Genomic DNA, 19,418 nt, shown 5'->3' with positions numbered 1-19,418 from the left:
GTAGTTGCTGGGAGCCCCTACTTGGTCTACACCAGGCTGGGCCTTACGTGGCAGCACTGGGCACGGGGCCTCTGGCTTTCTTTCCCAGGACACTGCCAGGCTCTCATGGGCTGATCCTGGCCTAGGCTGTCCCCAGGCAAGGACGTATGCACCCCCAACAAGTGACCACCTACTGTACAGACACCCGCCAGTGAGGGGGCCTCTCACCTCCTGCCCTCCTAGACGCACCTGCTTGTTCCCAGCGGATGTCACCTGGAACGGGGTCCAGGCACGGAGGCTGTTGTACAAGGGCTTCTGAGGCCACCTCAGTTGGGGGGAAGCTCACCGTTTTCCCCGCCTGGACTGACCTGGGCGCCAGCCAGGCCGCTCCAGCCCTCAGCCCCCAGCTGTGTCTCCTGCACAGGGTCCCGTGCAGGATTGTGAGGCGGGGGTGGCGAGGAAGAGCCCTGAGTGGGTGCTGGAGAAGAAGGGCACCCCGGGCGTCAGGGCAAGGAAGCCAGACCTGCCCCTCAGCACACTGGCAGCAGCTCAAGCCCTGCCCTAGGCAGCGAGCTGCCTCCAGTGGGACAGCTCGGGGACCCAAAGCCTATGAGCTGTGCCACCCAGCCCGGGCCCTCGCCTCTGGAAAGTGTTCGACATTCAAGTGCCTCCTTCATCCGCTGACAAAATGGTGTTTTACAAAAGTTCTAAAAGATTCTAAAGTCCTAAAAGTGTTTGCTTCGCTAACCAAAGTTCTGAGAGCATCTTATTTTGTTCTGAAAGCAAGAAACCACTCTCTGTGGAAAAGATAACAAAAGAACAGCTGCGGGAGGAGCAGACTTGGACTCTACGCTCTCCCCTCCGCATCAGCGTCAGCGTAACGAAACATACATCAGTTGCTCGTCTGTTGTGTTCTGAGTGTGAATTATCCCCTCACTCCGATGCCTAAGTATTCATATATTCACTCCTTATGCAAAGCATTTATGCCTGGTTTTAAATAATTTAATATAGTTGGGCTCCTCGGTGCATTAATTTGAATAATTGCCACTTCAGACTTAACCTCAGTGTGACTCCACACAGAAGTGGTACCTAAAGGATGCCAGTGATAGAAGGAATTGAACGTGTGTGTGTAGAATTCAGAGACATATAATATATAAGTTTATATAGGTAGAGTCTAAACAAAGATATATATAGATATATGTATATATATATACACACACACATATATGTATATATATACACACACATATATATATCTGTTTGTATATATATGTATACACCTTTGTGTAAACTATACCTATATACATATATTTGATTATGGATCTCTATCCATCTACTCAAGCACATATGAAGTCAATTCCTCAAGAATAGGTTCTTACAGGACTAAAGATGCAGACCTACTAGAGAATGGACTTGAGGATACGGGGAGGGGGAAGGGTAAGCTGGGACAAAGTGAGAGAGTGGCATGGACATATACACACTACCAAATGTAAAATAGATAGCTAGTGCGAAGCAGCCGCATAGCACAGGGAGATCAGCTCGGTGCTTTGTGACCACCTGGAGGGGTGGGGTAGGGAGGGTGGGAGGGAGGGAGATGCGAGAGGGAGGAGATATGGGGATATATGTATATGTATAACTGATTCGCTTCGTCATAAAGCAGAAACTAACACACCATTGTAAAGCAATTATACTCCAATAAAAACGTTAAAAAAAAAGTGTACAAGGCAAAAAAAAAAAAAAGAATAGGTCCTTAAAAGGTGTACAAACATTTTAAGTTCATTGTCTGTATGCCTTCTTCATATTCATTTGCATCAACATTTATGTAATTGCTGCCCAGGGCCTGGGAAACCAGGCTACAAAGGCTTTGCCCCTGCACGCCATCAGCTATTGAGCTAAGTGGTGGGTATAGTTACTGTCTGTGAAGTTTTGGTGTCCTAGAAATTAAACCTTTGAGTGCCAAGATAATCTAGCATGAATTCAAATTACACAAAGAGCAGGACTCTGCACACTATCTACAGTATGTGGAATATAGTACTTGTAAAAGAAATTATAGGATAAGAAACTGAAAAGGTAGTTTTCATTATCACCCTTGCATGTTAGACAAGGTTATAGTTCAGTTTAATTTGTTTTAGTTTTGCTTTCTTCATCATCTCCATGTAAATTACAATGATAATCTGTTACTTTTGTTCTTGAGTGTTTCTTTGGGGAAGGCAAAGAAGAACTCCCACGCACACCTGAGTCATCTTTAAGTCCACTTCTTCAAGTATGCTTCCAGATTTGTATTGAAAGTAACATCTACCTTCTTTGAACTCCCATATTATTGCTTTGTTACTCACCTGTGGCATTTGTCTTGTTCCAGAATATATGTGACTTTAACTCATGTATTTTCTTTCTCTCCATGACTTGCTTATGTCTTTCTTTGGCCCTCATTTATAGTACATGGACAATGAATTAAAAAATTATACACACACACAGACACATACACACACTAATGATAGGGAGGAAAAGGATGATAACTATGAAGAAGGAGAGAGAAACAGGAGAGAAGAGCCTTTGCAATTCAGACTTCCAGGGCAGCTCCACACACAGTGCTTCAGACACAGAGGAGAGCACGTTGCTGATCTGTTTCTCCACCCCCATGGAAGGCCACCAGCTAAGTGCTAGAGCCTTTCTGAGAAGATCTTTGCTACCTCAGAGTCTGTCGCTCAGGACTGCCAGATGGGCTGGGAGGAAAATAAGAGAATGGAGCCAACACTGGACAAGCTCAGCTAGTAAAAGTCCCCAGGCTCACTGGCCTTAGTCAAGGCCATCCACCCTTGTTCTATATTCACTTTCAACCAATCAACAAGTCCTTACTGAATGCCTGCTACGTACACAGCACTGCTCTGGGGTACTGCATGGGGAATGCTAAGAAGTGTGTCAAGTGCCAGATTACACTGTAACTGAGAAGTCACAAAATACACATACGTATACATACATATTACATTCACCCATGGACACACACACACACATACATACACCATTCATGCTTCCATACATTTAAGACTGACTCGCAATGCAAGCAATGTGTGATAGGGATCCAATGAATTGGTCCCATTTCAAGAGCAGTAAGAGCTCAGAAGATGAGAGTACTGTGGCTTCCTCCAAGAGATGGGGATTGAGCTAGAACTTGAAAAATCTGAAAGTTGACAGGAATCAGCACATTGCATTTCTTTTACCATCGAGTAGACTAAAAGGAAATAGCTTGGGCTTCCCTGGTGGCACGGTGGTTAAGAATCTGCCTGCCAGTGCAGGGGTCACGGGTTCAAGCCCTGGTCCAGGAAGATCCCACATGCCGCGGAGAAAATAAGCCCCTGCGCCACAACGACCGAGCCTGCGCTCTAGAGCCCGCGTGCCACAACTACTGAAGCCCGCATGCCTAGAGCCCATGCTCCGCAACAAGAAAATCCACCGCAGTGAGAAGCCCGTGCACCACAACGAAGAGTAGCCCCCGCTCACGGCAACTGGAGAAAGCCCGTGCGCAGCAACGAAAACCCAACTCAGCCAAAAATAAATAAAATTAAACATTAAAAAAAAAAAAAGACTGGTGTTTGCCAAGGGGGAAGGTGGGGTGGGACAGGGATGGATTGGGAGTTTGGGATTAGCAGATGCAAGCTAGTATATATAAAATGGATAAACAACAAGGTCCTACTGTATAGCACAGGGAACTATATTCAATATCCTATTGTAAACCATAATGGAAAAGAATATGAAAAAGAATGTGTATATATATATATATATATGTATAACTGAGTCACTCTGCTGTACAGCAGTAATCAACAAAGCATTATAATTCAACTATACTTCAATAAAAATAAACCATTACATAAATCACCCCTTATGTTTATACACAATTAAAGTTAATAGAGTATCTTTCCATACTTCATTCTGACTTCATAAGAATTCCGTGAGATGATTATCTTTATTTTAGCAAATAGTAGTAGTAAGAGTAATAGTTGTTTATAGTTCGGGAAACTAAGGCTCAGGGACAGTAAGGCTTGTCAGTGTCGTGTAGTGAGAATTCAGGGCCAAAGCTCTTGCTATGAGCAGGAAAGTAGAAGTGCCCTAAAACCAGATGCATATGCTGCAACTCCAGAGACTGCTTCCGTTACTCAATTCCTTGGTCTTTCCGATTATTATCATTAGTTATTATTTATTCTTCTTATTATTTTGGGTGGGAGGGGGTGGTTAGGGGCATTGTGTCCCACTTTTTCTGATGAAAAGTGCACACACTATTCTAATGCCACCATACACACGGAACTTTACATTCAAATTCAAGGGGACTCCCAATCCCGCTGACAGCCAGCTGTGGCCTCCAAGTAAGCCCTCCGGATCTGTACCTTGTTCCGCAGGCCCAGTAACTGCAATGAACTGAACCAAGAGCCAGCCTAGAGATTCCCTTCCTATAAACACATCCTAAAACACTGCTTTCATTAAGGCACTCCCCCGGCACAAAACTCTTACAGTTTTCCATGATCCCAAATGCAGACATTCTAACTCCTTCCATAAATTGGACCCCAACCTAACTTTTAAACTTTAGTTCCCACCCAGTACAGAGTTGTCTCCAGGCTCCCCCTCCAGCTCCCTCTCAAGGTCAGCACGTCATATGCATTCATTCTCCTGGCCACCCTGTTTGGGTTGGTGTTCCCTAAGACAAGCTTTACACTTGATCACTCCTGGGGCTGCTCATACTACCTCCCTGAACTGAAGTTCCATGCACGGCCTGCTTAGCATTTACCAAAATTTGACTCACTCTGTGAGGTGTAAGGGAAACCCCACCACCCTGCAAAAAAAGCCAAATCTGCTCCTCCCACGGGCTGCTAAGAACAAAGTCTCTTCAACGGTTTGAATCCTGGCCCTCTTCCACTGACCTATGTAACCTTAGGGAAGTCACTGGACCTCTCCGAGCCTCCACTTCTTCCCTTAGGAACTAAAGAGACTGATGGCCCCCTCCTCAGGGGACGGCTATAAGATCGATTAGCCAGGCCCTGGTGCACAGTGAGTACCCACATGGTGTCACCAGCCTGAGCAAGCACAGCTCTGTGCCACTCCACAGACTCTCATATCCACTCAGGGGCAGGGGCGACACTCCGTGTCCAGCATCCTCAGTCACAGTGCAGGCCCCTGTGCAGAATGACCACAGTCAGTCCCGACCCCTTAACTCCAGCATCAGCTAAAGTTATCTGAGCCCTCACCATGGGCCTTATTTGTATTCCTTCATGTAAATTTCACAACACGGTACAGCAGGTACCATCATGATCCCCATCCTACAGATGTGGCACCTGAGGCACAGAGAGGTCAGCTAATTTAGCTCTGGCCACACAGCAAGTTAGTGGCGGTGGGGCTGGGCACTCTGTCTCCAGAATTTTCAGCTTCTTTCTCTCACATGGGCTGATCTCTCTCCCCAGACTGTGAGAACCCATGGCACAATAGCTGCGTCTGGAATCATGACACTCTCCACACTGCCTGAGGCAGGGCCTTGTAAACAGAGCAGCCAACAGAGGATTACTGACTGAAGCCTGTATAGGGACACAAAAACATGGTAGCGACATATTCACAAGAAAACTTTCTGTCCTCATTGCCAACTGCCAGAGAATAGCCATCATCTTTCTTCTCTCATGGACCTTTGTGAATAAATAAACCACAAAATTGATGAAAATTGGAAATGTGAGACAGCATGGTATGGCCGTTGGTAACACTGTGTTTTCACCATCTCAGTTAATCCTCACGATAACCTGGTGAGGTAGTTACTATTGCTAGCCTCATTTTACAGATGTGGAAACCACGACTAAGTGAGAATAAGCAACCTAACAGTTTAGCCAGCTAGCAAGCGTTGAGCGAAGCTAGGATTTAGATGCCAGCAATCTGGCTCCAGGGCCCCTGCTCCCATAAATCCGCTACATCGACTACGATTCATGGCTGTTACTGCTTAGGATGAAGCTCCGTTCAGTATTTAAGGTTTTCAAAGTGTGAAGTTAAGTAAAACTTTTAAATAAGTATGACCATGACTGATGCCAAGGTAGGGCAACATTTGTCAAGGGTCACATGGGTGACTAAAGTTGAGAAAACACAAATTCACTGTGGAAATCTGAGATGTGGAAGGACACACCTCCTGAGCTGTCACAGACCTCCTAGCTTGTCTAATGCAAATCATGATAAAAACCCTCATAGGTCTCGCATGTGATAACTGATATGGAACCAAAATTGTGTACAGGGTATCCAGCCAAGAGAGGGACAGGCCTGCCGAACTCACCAAGGGCCAACCTGAGGAGGAAATGTCTTGGTTAAAATCAGGAGGAGGTACTCATATTGCCATGTCTTACCAGTTTTTGAAAGAGAATTGGTCAACAAACCTTTTTTAGTTTCTGGACCACCCTCCACAGACATGAGGCAGGGGCACTTATCCCTTAGGCACTGTAGGTGAGGGGACTAGGTCCCATGATATGTTTAGGAGCCCACAAAAATGATTTGGCTTCTGATCCCCAATGGGGTTGATGAAAATGGTTGTCCAAGGAAACACAGGCTAAATCAAGTACATTGTCAAGTATAGGGCCCATTATTATAAGCTATTTTCAATATTTAGGATATTAAGTCTTGGGGCATCTATAAAACACTTCTCCAAGGAAAAACCATAGAGCTGTAAATCTGGCCTGGCCCTCTTTTATTTGACAATAAATAAAATTTATTTACTCCTCAGCAAGGGCTCAGGAGAATATTTCGAGAAAACGTGAGGAGATGAGATGGGGGGATAGGCAGCGGCAAGGAAGTGGGTAAATTTACCCATGTCCACAGGGGCCCACCACAAGGGACATGTATGCTTTTGTAGAGGATCCACAGCCAGAAGCAATAGGAGCTTAGGAGCTGTGCACAAAGATGTAGCATAGTCCATAGCTGCAACAAGGACAAAAAAAAGAAAAAGAAAAAAGGCAGGAAATCTGTACCCAGTAAGCATTCGTGAGTGCTTGAAACACTGTGCAGGTTTCTACACCTGCAATCTGATGTTGATTCATTACTAAAAATCTATAGGCTAATGGGGGGGGGGCGCTGGCTTTCGCTTTCTTTTGTTTTGTTTGCATAGTGCATCTGAGCACCAGGCATGCTCAGAAAACCCAGCCCTGAACTCCTGCTCCTGGAGACCCGGGGACTATGGCGGACTCTGACTTCAACCTCATTGCAAAAATTCAGAGCAAGCAAACTCCTAGCTAATAATACGGTTGACCCTTCAAATACACAGCTTTTGAACTTGCAAGTCCACTTAAACACAGGTTTTTGGTGTTTTTTAAAAAAATTTCAATAAATATACAGGCGGCCCTCCATAGCCATGGGTTTCGCATCAGCAGATGCGGAGGGCCGACTCTGGGACTTGACCATCCGCCGATTTTGGTATCCGCGGCGGGTCCTGGAACCAATCCCCCGCGGATACCGAGGGGCGACCGTATTACTTTGATTACTGTTCCCTTCTTGGTACTGGCTGCCGGATATGGAGGGCTCGGTCAAGAGATAGTCCCCAAACGCTTCTCCAAGGTCTATGGAGCTTGGGTGAGGTCTCTCTCTTACCCTCCACAAAACGGGCACAGCCCCTTGGTCTGGGAAGGCGCCCGACCAAGTGCGGAGTACTTAGTCAGCTAGGTTGCAACCTGCCACCCGGAATTCTGCTCTCACGCATGCTCCCTACCAGCGCCTGGGCGTCGCGCAACATCCTCCGCGCCCTGCCCGCGCCCCCTTAGACGGCCCCTAGACGGCCGACGCCCTGCCGCATGCGCACATCAGCTAACCCAACCCCCAGCAGGCTGTGGTAAACCCACAGCGGGCGTCATACCAGAATCTCTGAAACCGGACCAGTCTCCAGAGGAGCCTTAACGTGCCAGATCGTGGGCCACCGCTCTAGCCTTGAGTCGTGAGCCGGGGGTCTCAGGAGATCCGGAGCAGCCTCTGCTGAAGCTCACAGCCTCCTCGACAGCAGTCGGGACATGGAGCGTCAGCCGCAGAGCAGCCACGATGCCTATGACGTCACAGATGCAGCCATTGCCCGCTTCTTCAAGCTGGGGGTCGAAGAGGAGCGGGAAGAAGCGAAAGGTCAGTGGCGGGTGGGGCACTCGCTTTAACGGATTCCAGGAAAGGTACTTTCCCAGGGCGAAGCGAACGGCAGGACCCCCCTCGGACGCAAGCCCTCCCCAGAGCCGGGCTCACTCGATGGCCTGATCTTTCTCTTTGGGTTTCCTCCCTTGCAGAGGTGAAGCCCGCGGAGATGTCGCCTCCCGGAGAGGGGGGCCAGGAGCAGAAGGCTCAGTCCGAACTGGAGCAGGGAACAGCCGCGGATGGGAAAGAGGCGGGAGATGAAGGAGAAGGAAAGGAAGGCTGCGAGGTCAGCGTCGGAGCCGCCTGCCCCGCGGACGGCGAAAGTCGCGAGGCCGAGGCCGAGGCGGGCGGCGGCGAAGGCGGAGAGCAGGGCGGCGAGGAGCAGCCCCCGCGGGTCGCCGTCGAGGGTCCTGAGGCCACAGAAGGGCGGCGGCGGGCCCCCCGCGCCAGGTTCACGCAAGCGCAGGTGCAGGACCTGGAGCACGTTTTCCAGCACACTCAGTACCCCACCGCGCTCATGCGGTAAGTGGGCGTCTCGGTTGGCGCGGGCTGCCGCGTGGGTGGTGGGCGGCGCTCTCGCGAGTCCCTCTCCTCGGCTCCGGATCTGAAAGCCCCGGGGCCTGGCGGCGGCCCGCCCTTCCGGCACACTCGAGGCCTAGGACGGGGGCGGGGACTCTGCCTGGCGGGAATCGAGGTCGATATTTCCGTGCGGTGTTTGAGTAAGTCACGTTGGGGAGCTTTGTGGGCCGCCGGTTCACATAAATAATGAGTCGCCCGAGACGTGGTGGAGCAAATGCAGAGTTGGAATCTACTTTTATCTGAAATTTTGATCATCAGTTATTCATGGATTATATTTGCATTAGTTTAAACACTACATGAAAACATCCTTTATCTTGATTACTGAATTTTTAAAAATCCATCAATTTATTTATTTATGGCTGCATTGGGTCTTTGTTGCTGCTCTCGGGCTCTGGGCGCGGGCTTTCTCTAGTTGCGGCGAGCGGGGGCTACCCTAAGTTGCGGTGCGCGCATTGTGGTGGCTTCTCTTGTTGCAGAGCGCGGGCTCTAGGCGGGTGGGCTTCCGTAGTAGTTGTGGCACGTGGGCTCAGTAGTTGTGGCTCGCGGGCTCTAGAGCGCAGTCTCGGTAGTGGTGGCACATGGGCTTAGTTGCCCCGCGGCATGTGGGATCTTCCCGGACCAGGGCTCGGACCCGTGTCCCCTGCATCGGCAGGTGGATTCTTAACCCCTACGCCACCAGGGAAGCCCGATTACTGAATTTTTAGTTACCCCTGAAGTTTGTGCCTGAGGTAGAATTGTTCCCTAAAGCAAGCTTCTGTGTGGAGAATGAATGGGTTGCTGAGTACCTGTGAATGCGGCTAAAATTTAAAAAGCTATCATTTACATTGTGCTTACTGTGTGTTAAGCACTTGTTTTAAAGGGTTTTTCTACATACTGTCATTGAATCTTCACAACCCCTTGTGAATGTGGTAGCCACTGTTATTATCCCCACTTATAACTGTGAAAAAACTGAAGCTCAGAGAAGTGATGAGACTTGCCCAAGATGGCACAGCTGGAATGTGGCAGAGCTGGGATTCAGTCCTAGGAGGCTGTTCAGTAGGCAAGGCCAGAGGTGATGGTGTGTTGGTCCAGGGTAGTGGCGATGGAGAGAAGTGAACAGATTAAAGAGATATTTAGCAGGTAAAATTGATAGCAATTCATGGTAATCTGAACACGGGGGTAAAAGGAAATGTTTAAGAAAAATGTATAAATTTCTGATTTGCCCAAATGAATGGCTGCTGGTATATTCAGTGAGCTAGGGAATATTGAAAGACAATAAAAGAAGCTTGCAAGAGACAGAGGAGGAGTGTTTGGAGAGGCTGTTTGTAGGCAAACCGTATCGTGGAAACCTGGATGGCGGTAGGAGACGATTCAACAAGAAGGGATGGCAACTAGCATCAACTTCGGTTTAGGATTTTCTGTTCAACTCGATTACTCCAAGTTCGGTTGCTTTTTGCTGTGGTGTGATAATTGGATCAGCCCAATTTCTCCCTTTCTCAAAAGTGTCAAACTCAAGATGCCCCTTGATTTGGATGTCTAGAGCTGCCTGATAAATATTTTTTCTTCTAGTTTATTATGATATAATTAACATTCAGTACTGTATAAGGTACTTGTTTCTATTCACCCTTGTTTCTATTTACATTTCTCTAGGAGGTGGGTCAAAAAGGATCTTGCTGTGATTTATGTCATAGAGTGTTCTGCCTATGCTTTCCTCTAAGAGCCCGACAGCTTCTGGCCTTACATTCAGGCCCTCCATCCATTTTGAGCTTATTTTTGTGCATGGTGCCAGGGAGTGATCTAATCTCAAACCTTTACATGTACCTGTCCAGTCCTCCCAGCACCACCCATTGAAGAGGCTGTCCCTTCTCCACTGTACACTCTTGCCTCCTTCATCAAAGGTAAGGTGACCATATGTGCGTGGGTTCATCTCTGGGCTTTCCATCCTGTTGCATTGATCCATCTCCCTGCCTCTGCGCCAGTACCACAGTGTCCCGACCACTGCAGCTCTGTAGTATAGTCCGAAGCCAGGGAGCCCGACTCCTCCAGCTCCGTTCCTCGTTCTCAAGACTGCCCTGGCCATTCGGGGTCCCCTGTGTTTCCTGTATGGATATTTTAGCAATGTTAATTCTTCCAATCCAAGAACACAGTGTATCTTGCCATTTGGGGGGAACATTTTCAAATTCCTTCATCAGTGTTTTGTATATAGTTTTCAGAGTATAGGTCTTTCACTTCCTTGGTTAAGTTTATTCCTAGGTATTTTATTCTTTTTGATGCTATTTTATTTCTTATTATTATTTAATTAATTACTTTTATTTTTGGCTGCGTTGGGTCTTTGTTGCTGCACGTGGGCTTTCTTTAGTTGCGGCAAGTGGGGCCTTCTCATTGCGGTGGCTTCTCTTGTTGCAGAGCACAGGCTCTAGGCACGCGGGCATTAGTAGTTGTGGCACACGGGCTCAGTAGCTGTGGCTCGCAGGCTCCAGAGCGCAGGCTCAGTAGTTGTGTCCCACAGGCTTAGTTGCTCCGCGGCATGTGGGATCTTCCCAGACCAGGGCTTGAACCCGTGGACCCTGCATTGGCAGGTGGATTCTTAACTACTGCGCCACCAGGGAAGCCCTTGAAGCTATTTTAAATGGGATTGTTTTCTTGCTTTCTCTCTGAGAGTATAGTGTATTATAGTGTAGAGAAAAGCAGCAGATTTCTGTATATTAATTTGAATCCTGAAACTTTACTGAATTCACTTATTAGTTGTAGCAGTTTTTTGGTGGAGACTTTAGGGTTATCGGGTTTGTTTTTAATTGAGTTACAGTTGATGTACAATATTATATAAGTTTCAGGTGTACAATATAGTGATTCACAATTTTTAAAGGTTATACTCCATTATAGTTATTATAAAATATTGGCTATATTCCCCATGCTGTACAGTATATCCTTGTAGCTTATTTATTTTATACATAGTAGTTTTTACCTATTAATCCACTGCCCCTATCTCGTCCTCCTCCCCTGTATCTTCCCACTGGTAACCACTAGTTTGTTCTCTATATCTATGAGACTGTTTCTTTTTCGTTGTATTCAATAGTTTGCTTTAATTTTTAGATTCCACATATCAGTGAGATCATTTGTCTTTCTCTGTCCTACTTATTTCACTAAGCATAATACCCTCCATGTCCATCCATGTTGTTGCAAATGGCAAAGTTTTATTCTTTTTAACCTCCATTGTATATACATACCACATCTTCTTTATCCGTTCCTCTATTGGTGGACACTCAGGTTGCTCCCATATCTTGGCTATTGTAAATGATGCTGCTATGAACATTGGGGTGCATGTATCTTTTTGAATTAGTGTTTTTGTTTTTTTCAGATATATACCCAGGATTGAAATTGCTGGGTCCTATGGTAGTTCTATTTTTAGTTTTTTGAGAAACCTCCATACTGTTTGCCACAGTGGCTGCACCAATTTACATTCCCACCAACAGTGTACAAGGGTTCCCCTTTCTCCACATCCTCACCAATATTTGTTATTTGTAGTCTTTTTAAGAATTAATTACTTTACTAAGTTTTGGCTGCATTGGGTCTTCGATGCTGTGCGCGAGCTTACTCTAGTTGCAGGTGAGCCAGAGCTGCTCTTTGTTGCGGTGCACGGGCTTCTCATTGCGGTGGCTTCTCTTGTGGTGGATCACAGGCTGCAGGTGCGCAGGCTTCAGTAGTTGTGGCACACGGGCTCAGTAGTTGTGGCTCGAGGGCTCTAGAGCGCAGGCTCAGTAGTTGTGGTGCACGGGCTTAGTTGCTCTGTGGCATGTAGGATCTTCCTGGACCAGGGCTCAAACCCGTGTCCCCTGCACTGGCAGGTGGATTCTTAACCACTGCGCCACCAGGGAAGTCCCTGTAGTCTTTTGGACGGTAGCTATTCTAAGGTGATATCTCATTGTAGTTGTGGTTTGCATTACTCTGATGATTAGTGATGTCCGTTTTTATTTTTTTATATATTTATTTTTCTGAATTTTTGAATTTTATTTATTTTTTTATACAGCGTGTTCTTATTAGTTATCCATTTTACACATATTACTGTATATATGTCAATCCCAGTCTCCCAGTTCATCCCACCACCAGCACCACCCCACTGTCCCCCCTTGGTGTCCATATGTTTGTTCTGTACATGTGCGTCTCTATTTCTGCCCTGCAAACTGGTTCATCTGTACCATTCTTCTAGGTTCCACATATATGCATTAATATAGGATATTTGTTTTTCTCTTTCTGACTTACTTCACTCTGTATGACAGTCTCTAGATCCATCCACATCTCTACAAATGACCCAATTTTGCTCCTTTTTATGGCTGAGTAATATTCCATTGTACATATGTACCACATCTTCTTTATCCATTCATCTGACGATGGGCATTTAGGTTGCTTCCATGACCTGGCTATTGTAAATAGTGCTGTAATGAACATTGGGGTGCATGTGTCGTTTTGAATTATGGTTTTCTCTGGGTATATGCCCAGAAGTGGGATTACTGGGTCATATGGTAATTCTATTTTTAGTTTTTAAAGGAACCTCCACACTGTTCTCCATAGTGGCTATATCAATTTACATTCCCACCAACAGGGCAACAGGGTTCCCTTTTCTCCACACCCTCTCCAGCATTGTTGTTTGTAGATTTTCGGATGATGCCCATTCTAACTGGTGTGCGGTGATACCTCATTGTAGTTTTGATTTGCGTTTCTCTAATAATTAGTGCTGTTGAGCAGCTTGTCATGTGCTTCTTGGCCATCTGTATGTCTTCTTTGGAGAAATGTCTATTTAGGTCTTCTGCCCATTTTTGGATTGGGTTGTTTGTTTTTTTGCTATTGAGCTGCATGAGCTGCTTGTAAATTTTGGAGATTAATCCTTTGTCACTTTCTTCATTTGCAAATATTTTCTCCCATTCTGAGGGTTGTCTTTTGGCCGTGTTTATGGTTTCCTTTGTTATGCAAAAGCTTTTAAGTTTCATTAGGTCCCATTGGTTTATTTTTGTTTTTATTTTCATTACTCTAGGAGGTGGAACAAAAAAGATCTTGTGGCAATTTATCTCAAAGAGTGTTCTTCCTATGTTTTCCTCTAAGAGTTTTATAGTGCTCGGTCTTACATTTAGGTCTCTAATCCATTTTGAGTTTATATTTGTGTATGGTGTTAGGGAGTGTTCTAATTGCATTCTTTTACATGGAGCTGTCCAATTTTCCCACCACCTCTTATTGAAGAGACTGTCTTTTTCTCCATTGTACGTCCCTGCCTCCTTTGTCATAGATTAGTTGACCATAGGTGCGTGGGTTTATGTCTGGGCTTTCTATCCTGTTGCATTGATCTGTATTTCTGTTTTCGTGCCAGTACCCTATTGTCTTGATTACTGTAGCTTTGCAGTATATTCTGAAGTCTGCGAGTCTGATTCCTCCAGCTCCATTTTTTTCCCTCAAGACTGCTTTGGATATTCGGGGTCTTTTGTGTCTCCATACAAATTTTAAGATTTTTTTTGTTCTAGTTTTGTAAAACACGCCATTGGTAATTTGATAGGGATTGCATTGAATCTGTAGATTGCTTTGGGTAGTATTGCCATTTTCACAATGTTGATTCTTCCAATCCAAGAACATGGTATATCTCTCCATCTGTTGGTATCATCTTTAATTTCTTTCATCAGTGTCTTATAGTTTTCTGCATACAGGTCTTTTGTCTCTCTAGGTAGGTTTATTCCTAGGTATTTTATTCTTTTTGTTGCCATGGTAAATGGGAGTGTTTCCTTAATTTCTCTTTCAGATTTTTCATCATTAGTGTATAGGAATGCAAGAGATTTCTGTGCATTAATTTTGTATCCTGCAACTTTACCAAATTCATTGGTTAGCTCCAGTAGTATTCTGGTGGCATCTGTAGGATTCTCTATGTATAGTATCATGCCATCTGCAAACAGTGACAGCTTTACTTCTTCTATTCCAATTTGTATTCCTTTTATTTCTCTTTCTTCTCCGATTGCCGTGGCTAGGACTTCCAAAACTATGTTGAATAATAATAGTGGTGAGAGTTGTGGAAGTTGTGGAAGCTCTTGTCTGCTAGTCTTCAGGTCATTCTCATCAATAGCTGCTCTGTAGGCTTCCCTGGTGGCGCAGTGGTTGAGGGTCCGCCTGCCGATGCAGGGGACACGGGTTCGTGCCGCGGTCCGGGAAGATCCCACATGCCGCGGAGCGGCTGGGCCCGTGAACCATGACCGCTGAGCCTGCGCGTCCGGAGCCTGTGCTCCGCAACGGGAGAGGCCACAACAGTGAGAGGCCCGCGTACCGCAAAAAAAAAAAAAAAAAAAAAAAAAGTTGCTCTGTAAATAGCTGTAATTTTGGTGTACCCATGGAAGGAGGTAAGCTCGGGGTTTTTCCTATGTCACCATCTTGGTTACTCTCTGAATAAACATTTTAACATAGCATGAAATGTGCATTGTATATTTCGTTTCATCCATAATGTCAAGTGCTGAATATTTTCAATATTTTTCCCCTCAGAAAGGAGCTTGCAAGACGCCTGGGAGTGACTGAAGCCAGAGTGTGGGTCAGTAAACCTGATAAAAGCAACTTGGCAGGGCAGCCAATCTAAAACCTGCTTTAGGAATTGGATACCTTGTCCTAGACATTCTCAAGTTGGTGTGTTTTTGTACACTTGTCGATGTTTTGGAAATAAGGTTTGGACTTCTGGGGCTTTGGGGCCAGAATATATGTATCTTCAGTAAAGTTAAACTCCTTCCAAAACTGGTATCCCTTAGGGGACAAGTCTCTGTGGAATCATGTTGGGGCTGATTCGGACTTGGCAGTTATTCAAATTAATGCACCAAATAGCTGGCTTAGAAGAGGGTTCAAGTATACTAAATTATTTAAAAGTTTTAAAGCCAGGCCTAAGCTCTTTGTATAAGGAGTGAATTTACAAGTATTCAGGCAATTGGGTAAGGGAATAACTCACCTCGGAACACAACATGTGAGCAACTAATATATGTTTAGTTTAGATGAGACTGATGGGGAGGCGAATAGCTTAAAATTCCAAGTGCCTGGTCCTCTTGCTGTTGTTTTTATGTGTTTGGTAGAGCAGTGTAGAGAGTTTCAGCCGTAAATTTTAATTTTCTGAAATTTTTTGATGTGCAGCCTGAAAACATTGCTAACATAGTAGGTTGTGCAGTATGATGGAGGGGGGGGAAAGGTTTGCAACCTTTAGGAATTTGTCTAAACATATAAAACAATAAAACAAACAAAAAGAACAAATTTGAATAAATTTCCACTGACCTCAAAAGGTGGACGGGTTTGAGAATAATTGGATACTATCGATATATGTCTTGGAGATACTGCGTAAATTCAACATTATGAAACTACCGAATGTATCAGTGAATATTATTTTCAGCAATTTCTAATGTCTAAGAATTTTTTTCTTCCGTTTTCATACTATTATGAGGGATTGGTTTCGAAGAATTTGTTTGTGATGGTCAGTGGTTGGCTCTCAGCTAGTCGCTTACCTGTGTTAATTTGAAATACTTGCTCATTCATTCAGGTAGTGGTTACTAGTTGGTAGCTCATGGCACAGAAGCTGATTATTTGTCCATAGAACACAGTAAGTTGTATCAAAGGAGTATATATATATATATATATATTTAATATATTTATTTATTTATATTTGGCTGCGTTGGGTCTTCGTTGCTGTGCGTGGGCTCTTCTCTAGTTGAGGAGAGCCGGGGTTACTCTTCGTTGTGGTGCGCGGTCTTCTCAGGGCAGTGGCTTCGCTTGTTGTGGAAGAGGAATATTTTTTAAAACACAAGATTGATAGAAAGGAAGAAAGAAGGAAGGAAGGAAAGAAGAATCTGGATGGGTTCACTAGCTTTGCTGCAGAGAGCGTGTGTGAGGGCAGTGATGGACACGGGCTGCAGAGCTGGTGGTGGGGTCTGGAAAGCAGTGCTGGCGGCCTAAGGCCACGGGCTGGGCTCACAGTCAGGTCTGGCCAGGGCTTGGGAGGCGCAGGCCTCTGCTTTCTCAAGCAGGCAAAGCAAGCTCAGAGGAAAAGAGAAACTGAAGTTTTGGTGGCTTGCTTCTCCTGGGTTTACGTAGTGGTCTCTTAATGGAGTTCTGAAGGGAAAAGGAGCAACAAGAAACAAATGAAGAAGACGGGAGAATGTTTTCATCTGTTTCCAAACTCTACAACATGAGCGTCCCAAAGAAACATTTAATGGACACCCCCCCTTGGTTTGCAAGCACAGTAGGAGCTGTTTTATGAAACCAGTATTGGAAATATGGAAGTAGTGTCAGCCTGAACCTCACATAGCCAGCTTTGCACATTGCCTATATTTATGCAGATTTGACCATTGGTACGCTCGAACCCCCCAAAATGAGCTCTATTACACTGGCTTTTCTCGACTACATATTCATGCAGCAGAAGGACCCAAATACTAAGATGGGAGAGGGAAGATGGGGCAACAGAGAGAGGAGGCCCTTGGTCTCATGTAAAATTTGCCGAGTGGAAACATCCAAAAATACTAAATATGGCACAATTCCATTAACTGAGATGCTGAGGGAGCAGTGGAGTCCACAGGACAGGTTTTACTTTCAGTTGTTAATAGTTGGCAGATATTTAGGGGGGAGCCGTTTTGTGACCCCTCACTCACGTGGTTGTCGGCTGTCTTCCTAAAATGCAGGTTGCACCCTCTTGACTTAAGCATAAGGGACAGGATGGGGATCTCCTGGTTGATTAGCAGCTCCTAGAGGGCGCAACCTTGCTGGGCACCAGAGGCTCTGCTCCAAGGCCCTGCAACTGTAGCCAGAGCGGAGTGAGCTGACCTGGTCCTGAGCCCAGGAAGGTTTGGAGGGTGGGGCAGGTTGGAGAGTACAGAATTGACAGAGGTGACAATGGTATGCCTCTTTCCCCCCAAACTCTTGTCTGGGCAAAGATTTTAAGAGTTTTAGTAAATTTGGGCTGAGTTCGTCTAAGCATTCGTTACCCCTATAGTCTAATATTAAGGCAGTGTCCAGGGCTTCAGTTCTGCCGGTGTCCAGCAAGACAAGCCACAAAGTCCCTGGGCCCCCCATGACCAAACCTCCCTCACAATACCATCTCCTTCTTTATAACCATCCCAAGGTTCCAGAGGATGAATGACCCTTTTTAGTCATCCTTGGGGAAAGCTTTTGTTTAAAAATCCAACCCACTCCTATTGATTATTTACTGTAACCAAAGATGGGTTTTTCAAAATGGGGACCGTTCCCCTCAGTATGATTTTAAAAGGCACCCACTTTTTCCTATGCTCAAGTTCCCCCATAACTAAGGTGACACCTGCCCAATGAGTAGGGATTAGTGGCAGCTGGAGCTGACGGTCAGTTGTCAGGACGCAGACCTCCCAGGCACAGTAATAACAGCAGGGACAGAGTGCAGTTGGTCAGCTCCACCTGCGTGTAAGAGTGGGGGAAATAATAGAAAAGGTGGGAGGGGAGAGACAAAGCCATATGCCAATCCAGAGCCTGGCACATAGTCGGTGCTCGCTCTTGGGGGGGAGGGCGGCTGAAGGGAGCGCCTTCAGCTACATATCCTAAGATACTTTAGCAAGAAGGAAATAGCTTCTCCTGATGCACTTTCAAATCTTCAAGGCACCGAGAGCTCCCTGCTGCAATTTTTCATGTCTGACATGAAATGCTCAATATACTAATCAATCCCTTTTTCTCTCTGCTTGAAGGTTTGGTTTAAGAGTAGAAGGGCCAAGTGTCGGAGACATCAGAGGGCAGTAATGCTCAGAAACGTGCCCCACGTGCCCCCGGTCCTCCGTGCTGTCGTTAGCGTGTGTGAACCCTGCCGTGCCATTCTGCTTCAGGAGCTGGATTGGGTCCACGTTTTTCTGGAGCAAGTGCCACTGGAGCTGCCTCTGCTGCCCGGGGCGCCCATGCCACCCAACCTGCCCGTGCCACCCATGCCACCCATGCCGCCCGTCCCACCCATGCCCCCCATGCCACCCAACCTGCCCGTGCCACCCATGCCACCCATGCCGCCCGTCCCACCCATGCCCCCCATGCCACCCAACCTGCCCGTGCCGCCTAAGCCACCCGTGCCACCCATGCCGCCCAGGCCGCCCATGCCACCCTTTCCTCCTATGCTGTTGCCACCTCCGCCCTGTCATCTTCCACACGTGCTTCACTGTTGGTGCCCTCATGTGGCATCGCGTCGTTCCTTTCCATTGGAGATCCTTCAGCTGCCCGAACTTTCTATTGAATTGTGTCTGTGACGGTTTTTTCCAAAGGGCCTTTGAGCCAGTTTCAAATTCTGCATACCTCACCACCAAGAACAGTTCCCCAAATGCCTGCAAAGTATATTAAATAGAAGTAGAGACCTTGACCCACTGTTTTAGGGCATGTTTTGTATTTTCAATAAAGTTGTGAGTCCTCTGCATATTTGTTCTCTGTGTCACATGGGGTTAGTAAATTTGATAGAAACGGCTAAGCCAACTCCATTCAGACCGAATGCCCAGGAGGCCTCCTTTCATGCAGTAACAGCCCTGAGTCACCATCATAGGCCATGCACATCTCAGAAGTTTGCCAGGTGCCCATGAGGGGTTTACACAGACCCACCTGTTCTCTTCCACCCTCTCCCCCAGCACCCATGCTCCCCGCACGCTGCCCCATTGGGACCACCTAGATGTGCAAGACGGGTGGTGTGAGTCTCGAATGGGAGAACAGTGTGTTTCAAAGCAGGCCTGAGGCCCATTCATGGTGACCAGCTCAGGTACAAGGAGGACTCCAAG

General features: G+C 46.3%; 1 protein-coding gene across 1 annotated transcript; it reads left to right on the top strand.

The window, feature by feature from the left end:
* The first annotated feature begins 7,988 nt into the window (after positions 1 to 7,988).
* LOC125962947 (homeobox protein ESX1-like) lies at positions 7,989 to 19,132 on the top strand. The gene is made up of 4 exons (XM_049704532.1): positions 7,989 to 8,094; positions 8,250 to 8,619; positions 15,166 to 15,211; positions 18,360 to 19,132. Exons 1-4 carry the CDS (start codon positions 7,989 to 7,991, stop codon positions 18,900 to 18,902), a joined length of 1,065 nt encoding a protein of 354 aa, XP_049560489.1. The 3' UTR covers positions 18,903 to 19,132.
* The last annotated feature ends 286 nt before the right edge of the window (positions 19,133 to 19,418 follow it).

The sequence above is a fragment of the Orcinus orca genome, chromosome X (genome assembly GCF_937001465.1).
Source record: "Orcinus orca chromosome X, mOrcOrc1.1, whole genome shotgun sequence".
NCBI lineage: Eukaryota > Metazoa > Chordata > Mammalia > Artiodactyla > Delphinidae > Orcinus > Orcinus orca.
The sequence above is the reverse complement of the archived record's forward strand: the minus strand, read 5'-3'. Positions and strand labels throughout refer to the sequence as shown.

Bases quoted from the DNA above. Each gene is read 5' to 3' on its own strand.
- LOC125962947 (XM_049704532.1), top strand. From the start codon at position 7,989: ATGGAGCGTCAGCCGCAGAGCAGCCACGATGCCTATGACGTCACAGAT. The intron at 8,620-15,165 runs GTAAGTGGGCGT...TTTTCCCCTCAG, and splicing joins TACCCCACCGCGCTCATGCG to AAAGGAGCTTGCAAGACGCC. The intron at 15,212-18,359 runs GTCAGTAAACCT...CTCTGCTTGAAG, and splicing joins TGACTGAAGCCAGAGTGTGG to GTTTGGTTTAAGAGTAGAAG.